Genomic DNA, 12,367 nt, shown 5'->3' on the forward strand with positions numbered 1-12,367 from the left:
TTATTTCCCTCACCTTTATGTGAATTACCTGCTGTATTTATTCTTAAGTTAGGATTTTATTTAGTGTGTTATGATGATGCTTTGTGAGAACTCTCGAAAATATTTAGACATTTAAAATGTACTGTTTTCATTGTTTTTAATTGTATATATCAAGTGCTGGATCTACTAAGCAGATGCTCTATCCCCATTGACAAGAGTCGCTACCGACTACAGAATGAACCAATCACCAGCCACCTCCTCTACACGTATGACATGAAGCTGTATGCCAGGAGTGAATGAGGCATCAATTCACTGATCCGCACCACCAGAATATCAGGGAATGTCATTCGGACTGGAGAAGTAGGTGGATAGTAACAAAAAGGGGAAGACTGTCTGAACTGAGGGGATCATGCTGCCGGAGGCAACATTGCAGACATTGAGGATGGCAACAAGTACCTGGGAATCCCACGTGCAAATGGGAACCACGAAGAGCAACTAGATCAGGTACCCTGCTGGGATAATAAACTGGCCGAAGGAGGAGATGGAACCCACGGACTTTAAGACAAGGAAGCTCCTGACCATGCATGGAAGGTTTCACTCCAAGTCCAGCACCCTGACACTATACACTAAACGGAAGGAAGGTTGCCGGGGACTAGTGAGTGTCAGTACCACAGTCCAGGACGAGACATCTGGAAAATGGCCACAACTGACCGAGTGCTTAGGGAATACCTCAGGCAGCAGAAACCCAAGAAAGAGGAGCAAGAGGAGGAACCATCATGGAAGGACAGGCCCCTGCATGGTATGTACCACCGGCAAATAGAGGAGATAGCTGACAGAAATCCTACCAGTGGCTGAACAAACCTGGACTGAAAGATAGCACTAATCATGGCAGCACAGGAACAAGCTCTAAATACAAGATAAGTAGAGGCTGGGGTCTATCACACCAGGCAAGACCCCAGGTGCAGGCTGTGTAAAGATGCCCCTGAGACAATCCAGCACATAACAGCAGGGTGCAAGATGCTAGCAGGCAGGGCATACATGGAACACCATAACCAAGTGGCCGGCGTAGTATACAGAAACATATGTGCCAATATATGGCCTGGAAGTCCCAAGGTCCAAATGGGAGACGTCCTCTAGGGTGGTATGAGAATGACCGAGCTAAGATCTGGTGGCACTTCCAGATACAGACGGACAAAATGGACATAGTGGTGGTGGACAAGCAGAGGAAGACGGCCATAGTGATAGACATAGCGATACTGAATGACAGCAACATCAGGAAGAAGGAACATTTGAAGCTGAAGAAGTACCAAGGGCACAGAGAAGAGCTCAAGAAGATGTGGAGGGTGACAGTGGTCCCAGTAGTAATCAGAGCACTAGCTGCAGTGACACCCAAGCCAGGTGAGTGGCTCCAGTAGATCCCAGGAACAACATCTGAGATCTCTGTCCAGAAGAGCGCAGTCCTCGGAACAGCAAAGATATTGCACAGGACCCTCAGGCTCCCAGGCCTCTGGTAGAGAACCCAAGCTTGAAGGATGGACCACCCACAGGGGTGAGAGTGCAATTTTTTTTATATATATATATATATATATATATGTGTGTGTATGTATAAAACATGACTCTGCAGTTTTGTTGTTTTTCACTTTTCTCTAGTTAGTATTAGTACATTTCCACTGTGGTTTTCTGCTTGTGTTAAAAGTATTTTAGTACTTTAGTATTTAGGTTTGAGCAAGAATTTATTTGCCTGCAACAGTAACATTTGTTTGTTCAAATGGCACATGTCTAAAAGTGCTTTGCCACTTTCACTTGCAAGTAGTGTTACATTATTCATCTTGAGGCACAGTTTGGCCACCTAACAAAAGGTACATCTTTGGGAAAATAAGTACAGGCCCTGGAAATAGTTGGATTTCTCAATATATTTGAACAAGCAAACATTTGACCCATCTGCAAAGTCAAACATGTCATAGCCTAGCTGAAAAACACAACAAGGAAAAACAGCTTTTGTAACAAATATGGAAAGTGCAAAGAAGCAGCAAGTCAGGTTTCGGTGCTTTATTGGCACACACAACTCACGAGTTAAAGAAAAATAAAAAAAAATTTAAAAAGTTAATGGCAGAGGAATCAAAGTTTATCATTTATTTTGATGAACTGTAACACAAGATGAACTGTTTTCATGTAACAGTGCTGAGTTGGCTACTTCATTTAGAAAGACAGCATTGGCATAAAATGAAACAGATATATAAAAACATGAAAGGAAACATTTTTACAAACGTGCTGACACTCTCCAGAATGCACTGATTTGGTCATTTGTTGAACATGGCACACAACAGGCACTCAGTAATGACTAACTCAACTACAGAAATCCCTTTGAGTCCAAATTCGTAATCTGTAGCTATAATTCTTTTTTTTTTTTTTTGTTTTTTTTTTTTTGTTTTACTTATTTTAACTGTTGATTCACTTTTGACCAAATCAACACACTCAATACTGTATGTTAAAAAAACAAAAAAACAAAAAAACATTCAAGAGGCCCATCACTCAAAGCATTCTTTTAACACGACTACAGCCGATATCTCAGTAAAGAACACAAATTCTTTAAAGCCTGCAGACTGTGCATTTGATATCAATACAACGTTTTTGGGCACACAGAGTGAAAATTAGAGTTTCATTTTACAGCTTCTAATTAATTGATATATATACACACACATATATATATATAGATAGATATATATATATGTGTGTAAGCATTTTACCTGTAGAGGAATACTAAGAAAAACAGCAGTAGGACAAAGGAAGAGACTAAAAATGATCAAAGACGACAGAAACGGTTGCATCACAGAGATGACAAAGCCTCACGGAACAAAAGTGAAAGCCAAAAGACAAAAAGCAAAGGAAAAACTGAGGTCAGCTGACATGGCTCGATCAGGTTTCCAGTACATATTAAAAAGTTCACAACAGCACACTTTTAAACTCTAGGAAAGATCACAGCAAAATCCTCAAAAAGCAAAGACGGAAAGACCGCAAAGTACCATTTAATTTCCTCTGGAAGGCTTCTGAAGAGACAAAAGACAAAAAAAACAAACAAACTAGAAAATCATGAATCTCAGTTCAGTACTGTACATTAAGTGCTTTGCCAGAAAGAAAAACAGCAAAAAGGACAAACAATTTCAATCTCATTTGTGAGTCTTTTGGTTGTAATACTTCTGGGATTCCTTTTTTTCCTACCAACTTGGGGATAGTCATCATTTTAACCATCTTCATCAACAAAGTTTTTAAAAATTCACTTTTTCATTTAAGGGTATTGATATTTCATCAGCATAGCTCTGATTTGTGCACTGGTCACAATACTTCATTGCGCAATGATGCTAAATATTCACAAGTTTAGTGGAAATGGTTTAGACTGTAAACATCAGAATAAACTAATAACTACAGTTTCTTTGCAGCTCATACTGCAGATCTGATCAACTAGAGTTCTTGTAGCGAGCTGTTTGAATGTTTTATAAGTTAAGATGAAAATGTCTGTATTTAAAAAAAAAAAAGATAGTCTGTAGCCTTGCATCTATACAGTTTCATGCACAAGGCTATCTCATTCATTTTAGAGTGTTGTTTACATCCACTGAAAGCTAAATACATTACAAAAAACCAAAACACAATCCCTTTGATCTCCACAAACTCTATGACTATATGTGGGTTTCTCAAATGATTTTCTCCAAGCCAATTAGAGCAAGCCCAACATTAGATATCAGTTGCTTAGCATCAGTTGTCTGTTTATCTCCATCGTTTTCCTTCCATATTTTTCTAAAGCATACTCAGTAATATGTCTCCTGTTCTGAGTAAAATTTTGGGACAAAGTTGGTGGGACTTTAAGACAAGGCTGCATCAAAACTGTTAAATGTAGTGGAATAAATGTATGAAGTTTGTAAATTGAGTGCTTTCTAAGTTTTTGGAAACAAACTACATACTTACTAAACTGACTTACACCTTTAAAAGATATCTGAATGTCTTAAAAGTGTTACAGTTACAACATATATAACACCAAAAATAGAAATTAAGTTTTTGGAGAAAATGATTTCTTGATATCTGCTTTCCTACTTGTTTTATTTAAATATGCTTACATAAAGATATTAGAGTTTCAGAATTAGGATTTACTCCGTTTTGAAAGAACAGGCAAGCTCCAAAAACGCTAACCTATCTAAAGTTATTTGGTCACTCTACTGTTATCATAACAATTTGCAATATAATGTGTGGCACTTTTGTGGAATGTAATTTAAATTTACCATGCTTCCAAAAATATTTTTTAAATTATTTTGCCATAGCTTTGTAAAGCTCTTTCACAGCAGGACAATGTCATTTCTGTCACTTGGCTAGCTCAATAAGCTAATGGTAGACTGTCATAACACCTGGAAATTACTCGGTGAAAATAATCAATTCATAATAAATCTTATACAATTATTTTAAAGCTAGGCTACATTTCTAAAGACACTATAAAAGGTCATGGAAACCCAAGGCAGCCCCAATCTGTGACTAAGATTCATGTGCCGATGTAACCATCAAGAAAACTCAATGGCCATTTTCCATTATTAGGACAAATCCCTGCTGTACAACAGGAAAGGCTCATCGCTGGTACTTTACGAGCAATGTTAAATCAAAATGACACAGGCTGCGTAATCTACTATCGCCTAACACAATTAAGATTTAACACCAACGCAAAAAAAAAAAAAAAAAAAAGCTTCACAATCTTTTGATAGTTTTAGGATCTTAACAATAATGGCAAGAGTAGCTAAGCTTTGGACTGACTAAATCATTTTGGCCTAAAACGGTGTGATTATGTTGCAGCTCGATATGATTAACCACATCTCAAATCAAGGTCTATACAATTAGCACAATAATAAATTCACAGCAATCAGAAATGAGTGAGAGGAATGTGTTTCCCTCCTCTTCTGAAGAATTTCTTTCCTCTTAGTAATGTCAGTGTCCAGAACTCTGTTCAACAGATCCTTGTGGAAGGTCATTATCCAGTGACCATTTGAATGGAGACTAATAATCACGTCAACAATAATAAATAAATATGTAGCGACACAGGGAACGGGAGAACACAAGGAAAGTGAAAGGCACCATCCTGCTAAAAGTAAATGTGAGAGAGTGGATGGAGCAGTTGCAACACACTGCCATAGACGTTGAATGATTTTGTCATCTTTCTGACTTGTGCTACAGTCTCAGTTACTTTTCAGCTTTGTCATTTTAGTGTCATGGATTTAGTCAAGTCATTATCCTTGTTTTTAAGGCAGAAATGTGGGACTTCAAGACACTTTTGCCCCCCAAACACTGGCAGCAACTCAAAGCTTCAGTCATTGCTGTGTTGTTAAAAAAAAAAAAAAAAAAAAAAGAAGAAGAAGGAGGTCCGCTACAGTCGCTGGCTGTTGGGCCTTGCTTCAGCCATCGTACTGCTGCTGATAACGCCGGTTCAGCTCTCGCAGCTCCTTCTCTCTCACCCGCCGAGCCTTGTTGGATTTGGTTGAGCGGCTGGAGCGCGTGGACTGGGATGACTTGGTGCTGTGGCAGCGTGAGGACGCACGCTTCAGGAGGTTCTGAGATATGCAACGCTGCAGGTTCTTCATGGACGACGAGGCTGCCATGCTGATGATCCAGGGGTGCTTCAGGGCCTGACCGGCGGTAAGTCGCTCACTGGGATCAACTGTTAGAACACGCTCTACAAAGTCTTTTGCAAGGTTGGATACACTGGGCCATGGCTGCAGAGGGAAGACAGGCAAGGGAGAAAGACTGAAATAAATCAACTGGTTGATTTTTACTAAATTTCTTTATAAACTCTATACAATAGGTTCATTGTATATTAGGTAAAACTAGCTGAAACTACTGATAAGAGTTGAAGCAGACTGAAGCAAAAACATTTCACTTTTCATACATCTCCTTAAGCTAACAGTATATACAGAAGGCTTCTAAAAGCGTTGCACATCTGATAAAACCAACAAATTTTCTCTGAAATATAAATCGGTGGTTGTCCAACAGAAAAAGCCTACTAATGTGCAAAATATTTACGCCAACAATATATGGAGGACACTTTCATTGGAAGCCACTTTTGGTCCCCCAACAAAAGTTCAGAAGAAAAAAATTTGGGTTCAAAGACCATGAAATGAGTAGCTATAGCATTAATCTTGAGAAATGTTGGCAGGGTTTTGCCCAGTGGACACAAGATGGCAGCAGAAACACAAAGCAGCAATCAGCAGTATAAGTAAAAACAAAGTCTGGTCACTTGACCCGAATAAACGTTTTGGCTCATTCGTATTGGTGTTTTTTTTTAGCATCTACAATAAGTGAATAAAGTTATTTTTTTAATTAAAATTGCCCAATGCACACATTTTGACTGGCTGTTCTCAAGATGTTAAAAGTTAAAGCCTTTTACTCTTGGTAAAAGCTTTTTTAACGTTAACTCTGACATGGACTCTTTTTACTGCAAGTTCCTGGTGATGAGTTAAACTCTAATTCCTATTTAGACAGGAATTGGGAACATCCATACTGCATGCCTCTTCTCACACACACACTTTACATAATGTCCTGCTTGGCAACTAGCTGTGTTTTCAGTCTCCCAGCAGACAACTACCCCACTCCAAATCCCACAGCAGGTAAATCACCAGTGCTGGCTAAAAATACATGACATATATACATATAACCCACCTTAATACAATTCTCCCCCACCCTATAACAATGACTGGGCTGTGATTATATCCTGGAATGGAGCTGTAAATGTGAAAATTATTTATCACAGCTGTAAAGACCAACGTCCCCAAGGGAAGCACATTCAAGCCTGCTCTACCGCAGCTCCTCCAATCAGGACAAGCTTTTCTTCAAGAACAGCTTTGGGATTTCTCAAAAATATTGACGTGACCACATGTACAGAAGTTCTCTGACTACTTTCCATTACTGGCAAACCCTGACGAATTCACATAAAGATCTGAGTGAGGCTCATTAGTCTGATTTGGTATCTTGCAAAAGTACTGCCCATTTGGTATGCTTTAGCTCTTTTGAGGCCAATGCTCTGCACTCATATGGAAACAGTTCAAACCCTGTGAATGGTTTGACCACTAGTAGACATTCACAGGCTACTAAAGGATGGGTTTGTAAGTAGGTTTGGTTACGATCATTAGCTGGTAAATGTTCTTGCAAATTGTAGTGCAGTAATGCAAAGTAGCAAACACGGATGGGCATTCGATTCAGCTTAAAATCTTTTGAAAACTGAAACTGTTCAACAATATGCTTTAAAACATCCACACAATATTTTATGGTGAACAAACGTTGAAAACCATGAAACAGCAAAATTAATATTGTTACAATTAAAAAGGCTGAAATGACGTGGGAAATGTGATTTACTTTCATAGCACTAAGTTTTGCCTACAGCAGGCAGCTGTTTTTATGAGAAAAAAAAAAAATCTTATAATCCCACCATGCGCTCCCTAACTGGCCACGGACAGCAACTACCTAATGAGCACAGAAGCTATAACCTGAGCTCCTTCATTGAATTAATGGTAAATCAATGAAAAATGTTGCTCTGTATCTTTTGGACGTATAGAGACAGCCGTTTGGGAATTTTATAAACACCGTGTTTATAATTTGTCCTAGAAATGTCCCGAGAATGTTTCTGCTGTTTGTTGTTTTTGCCAAAGAAATGTTGTGAATGTCCAGAGATATTCTTCTAGTTACTCTCGAGGTCTTCTGAACTGTTTATAAAGTACAAACTTATCCTGAAAATGTGTAAAGGTCAGTTCTAGTGAAAAGCTCTATTTACTTATTTCAAGGAAAACTCTCTGTATGCAGCACAGCTGGTTCAGCCAGAGTCTTTGCTGAAGCAAAATACTGGCTCCTTGGAAGTGTTTTCAATTATTAAACATCCCTGATCTGGCCTTATCTTACCTGTCAGATACTTGAGAAGTTAAAAATCTGGCCAAATCCCCAGAAAACTCAGATGATTCAACTGCTTCTCATTAAATATTACAAAACTACTCAGCGATTATTCACGCTGGAGTGGTTGTATGTGGGGCAAACATTAACCACGGGCCCCTTTGAAAAGCTCACTAGTAACATTAACATCCCACACTGTGAAACAATGGAATGGACTACTCAGCATTCTTCTGACTATATACATGAATAGAGCATAAATTATTGGGTGCACACTTTGAGGAGGGCTGTATTGATTTAGAAAAGACAAATTGCTGAGAGTGCTGCACTGTACAAGGTACCAGTTTACGTGAAATGACACATAAAAAGTTAGTAGAGAATTGTGAAGGATCTGAAGTCCAAAAAAACAGAGTGTATATATCTGAGTTACAACCGTGTCACCTCACAAGCTGAACTTCCTGGAAATCTGTTGACAAAGCCCCCTGCAGTCTGAGGAATGCATTCCCAATACGACTGAAGTGTGCTGGTGTAAGGGAAAAGTGAGCAACAGACTTAACTCCTCACCTCTCCAGAAAAGCTGTATTTCCCTTTGAGGATCTGCCGGTAGAGCCTCATGCGATTGTCGTCCTCGAAGGGCATGGTTCCACTCAGCAGGATGTAGGAAATCACCCCCAGTGCCCACATGTCCACAGCATTTGTGTACGGCTTCCTCACTAGGATTTCAGGCGCTATGTACTCCGGTGTGCCGCAGGTGGTCTTCATCAAACACTCGCCTCCCCTTTTCCTGCTACTGGCCAAACCAAAATCAGTGATGATGATCTTGGAATCAGGTCCCGGGTGGTAGTAGAGCAGGTTCTCAGGCTTCAAGTCTCGGTGAGTGATCCCCAAAGTGTGGAGATACTTGACGCCATCCAGCACCATCTGCAACACCCGCGTGGCGTCCCGCTCTGTGAAGGAGCCGCGTGCGATGATCCGATCGAAAAGTTCTCCTCCAGTGGCCAGCTCCATCACCATATAGACACGCTCAGCTGTCTCGAAGACCTCCATGAGTTGGATTATATTAGTATGACGAACACGACGCAGAACACACAGCTCTGACTCGCACACCTCCCTCCCCTCACGGTACCGGGTCTCGATCATTTTGATTGCGTATGGCTGTCGGGTGCTCTTGTGCTCCACGCGGACCACACGGCTGAAGCTCCCCCGGCCTATCAAAGCTTTGATCTCGTACTTGGCTGTAACCCGGGGATCAAACTTAGCTCTGTATTTCGCCACTTTCCTTCGCTGAGGATCCGGCAATTCGGACAGGTCCTTAGGGAGGTGAGCTGAAGCGGTGGGAGTGGCAGTGTGAGCTTGGGCTGGATGTGGGGAGGTGATCTCTGCTTTGTCACCTGCCCCGCCACCAGCCACACCCATCTTGCTTCCAGAGCCATCCCCTCGTATGAAGTGCTTATAGATATCTGTCTGAGGTTGAGGATCAACCTGAAAAATACACAGCACAGTTCATCAAAATACACAGAAGATCAATGAAAGAAAGAAATCATCTAAAAAGTTACCACACTAAATTATACTTATATTCCTTGTCTATACAATGTCTACAGTTACAGATTAGATGTGTTCAAAGCAGCCATTCTCCACACTGAAGCTTTTTGTGTAGTAAGTAGGAGCAATAGATATTTTACAGCATTTCTGAATAAATCAATACATTTTTTCAGTTGGTAAATAAAAAACCCATTAAAATGTTTTGCTGCACCCACTAAGCAGTCACAAAACCAAATATGTTCAGTGCAAAGTAACAAAAGACCTGCGGCTGAGGTGATAGAGCAGGTTATCTGCCTAGGTTGTTGCATTGATCCCCGACTCTCTCTTGTCCACATGAGAGCGGCATCCTCGAGCAAGATACTTAACCCTGAGTTGCCCTGATGCATCCCATCAGAGTGTGTGTGCCACAGATAAAAGTTATGTACGAATATGTGATTGGATGAATGAGACCCAACTGTAAATTTTAAGTAGAGAGGGACTAAATCCATTTACCCATTAGCCACATTCAAAAAGATTAAATATATCAATTTTTTAGTTTTACTTTTAAAAACACAAATTAATTAATTTTCTAACAGATTCCCCTTAAACAGTTGGGACTAAAAAATATTATATGAAGAGACATAGTTTTATCATAGTTGCGTTAAAAAGCAAAATTTCATGTTGAAATAAATGTACCTATGAAAGTACTTTGACCTTGTACTGTTTTCCCTCCTGTGGACGATGATGAAATATTCACATCATTCAGAAGCCGTGTATGTTATTTTCATTTTTAACTAAACAAACTGCTTCCAAAGTGACTTTAAGCCATTTCGGACAGTTCCACCACATCACTGTAACTGGACAGTGAAGCTGTTGATATGCACAATTACATACGCCATAACCATACCTTTAACAGTTACAGCATTTTTACTGACCTTTTTGACCAGGTCCAAATGAACATCCTTTGGAGGCTCAGGGAGGACCTTACTGTTCCGGCACCCCATCACATCACCTTGGGCCACTGCCCAGTCAGCCACACAGGCCACCAGGAGCCCTGCCTCATCACCGCAACAGCCGATTTAACAGCAACATCCAGGCTGCACCCAGACTCAGCTAGAGGGTTCATGAATAAAGCGGATTACATCCACTCAAGTACCAGTGAGCTGGCATCAGCAGTCACAGTACATGAATGCGATTGAGTCTGTTTTAACAACTCCCAAGTGCTCATGAATACATCTTGAACAGGCCTGCAGCTTACGCAACTCTCTGGTACTAGTTGTCTTCAGCGTGCTTCAGTAGGCCTGTAGCAGGGCCACACAGTCAGGATGTTATCAAGGATGCATCTCAGATAGGATAATGTACAGAGAAAATGGAATGGATACAGCTGGTGTGGATGCTCACGGCAAAAAAACAAAACAAAACTTTGATCCGAAAGGGAGCTGTTAGCCTGAGCGTTATCCAGCTTCTCTAAAGCAGGTTTAACTGGGGCTGCCTTTCGGGAAAAATGCAAAGTTGTCCTCAGGACTCTTTCAAAACTTCCCACGGAAAATAAGATCACCATCAACTACGCTATGATCCACTGGGAAAAGCTGCAATGTCAGCAGCGGTCTCGCCACACATGAAGCAGCTCCCCTGAAGAATCACAAGCTGAAGAACAGTGAAGGGAGACTGTGAAATGCAAACAAAAAATTAAGCACAAAATGAAATATGAATACAAGTTTGTGTGTTTAACAAATGCAGATATGACAGCAGGCATCTTTTAACATACACGCCTTGTGGTCACTCATTTTAACACTAAAATTATGTATACTTTTATATGGAAGTTGTGTGATGAGGGCATACTGTGAGACTCCCAGCAGAAATATATGATCAAAGCTATTAATACATGTTTTGGAATGACTAAGACGACATGTGACAGGCTTTGCCATTATGAAAAGAGCGCACCAGTCACAGATGGTCACATATCTGAGCTGGAAGGCTGGTTGATATACTTTATTTTTATTTTTTGTTTGTACAAAATGTTTAGCAACCTACCGCAAAACAAGAATTAAGGAGTACTTTACAGGCTGAAACGAATAAAACTGAAAAAGGGTACATTTACTTAAGAAACCTAAAGCACAACTATACTTAACTTTGTCTGAGATTTTTCTTTTTTTTTAAGTGAAGGCCTTTTTCGTGTTTATTTTTTTAAGATAAAACCCACTTTACCTGATTTTCTCCAACCTTTAGTAACATTAGGGTAGTCTCTAAAGGTTTTCACTAAGAACCCAGACATTAAAAGCGTAAAAGTGACTCTGAATCTCACCTCTCGACTTACCCGAGATAGCGAAGTGTCTAAGCACGCTAACTAGCCTGCTAGCAGCAAGGCAGGACTCCCAACTTTTGCCAAATCCAGCCTCCTCACCCCACTCTCACTCAGCTGGGCTCTCCATTTTCACCTCGTAGTTTCCCAACTTTACTCCCGAGGACAAACAACTAAAATCCATCACGGCCTTTCTTGTCGACACTTTGTTACTTTTAGAGTTTGCTAATTTGTTTTCATGGTGTTACAAAATGTTAAAGAAGTGTACAAAAACACTCAAAGTCATCCCGTCGGTGGCTTTTCTGGACGGTGTTTTTCAACCAGGACCACCTTCCCACACCCACAGAGAAGCGTCAAGAGGCGCCGGCTTTCCGGTCTAGACTTTCAAAATAAAACAGATTATAGTTAAATAAAAGACTACAGTATCCAGCCATCCACTCATTATTTATTTTTATAAATATGCACCTCTGTACATATAAATCTGAAAATATACTGTCTTCATGCAAAGAAAACAATTCCTTGTGTGGAAAGTGTAAGGTGATTCTAATTTCTGCATTAAAATATAGATACTTTTGAAATCTAGTATCTGCAGATACCAAGTACCCATACAAAATGAGTGTAAAATTAGAAAACTATACTATGGAAAACTATATTCCTTAC

At 40.1% G+C, this 12,367-nt stretch overlaps 1 protein-coding gene across 2 annotated transcripts; it reads right to left on the reverse strand.

The window, feature by feature from the left end:
• Positions 1 to 2,013: 2,013 nt before the first annotated feature.
• On the reverse strand, positions 2,014 to 12,036 carry pskh1 (protein serine kinase H1). 2 transcript variants are annotated; one of them, XM_031734281.2, is made up of 4 exons: positions 11,723 to 12,036; positions 10,341 to 11,052; positions 8,449 to 9,366; positions 2,014 to 5,723 (listed from the first exon to the last, which is right to left on the reverse strand). In XM_031734281.2, exons 2-4 carry the CDS (start codon positions 10,407 to 10,409, stop codon positions 5,406 to 5,408), a joined length of 1,305 nt encoding a protein of 434 aa, XP_031590141.1. In that variant the 5' UTR covers positions 10,410 to 11,052; positions 11,723 to 12,036; the 3' UTR covers positions 2,014 to 5,405. The 2 variants fall into 2 exon arrangements, with proteins under 2 accessions (XP_031590141.1, XP_039471534.1); XM_039615600.1 differs by having other exon boundaries at positions 10,341 to 11,073.
• Positions 12,037 to 12,367: the final 331 nt, after the last annotated feature.

The sequence above is a fragment of the Oreochromis aureus genome, linkage group 7 (genome assembly GCF_013358895.1).
Source record: "Oreochromis aureus strain Israel breed Guangdong linkage group 7, ZZ_aureus, whole genome shotgun sequence".
Taxonomy (NCBI): Eukaryota; Metazoa; Chordata; class Actinopteri; order Cichliformes; family Cichlidae; genus Oreochromis; species Oreochromis aureus.

Coding starts and splice junctions, on each gene's coding strand:
- pskh1 (XM_031734281.2), bottom strand. CDS start 10,409: ATGGGGTGCCGGAACAGTAAGGTCCTCCCTGAGCCTCCAAAGGATGTT. Junction 9,367..10,340: donor ATTTGGACCTGGTCAAAAAG/GTCAGTAAAAAT, acceptor TGTATTTTTCAG/GTTGATCCTCAACCTCAGAC. Junction 5,724..8,448: donor AATACAGCTTTTCTGGAGAG/GTGAGGAGTTAA, acceptor TTCCCTCTGCAG/CCATGGCCCAGTGTATCCAA.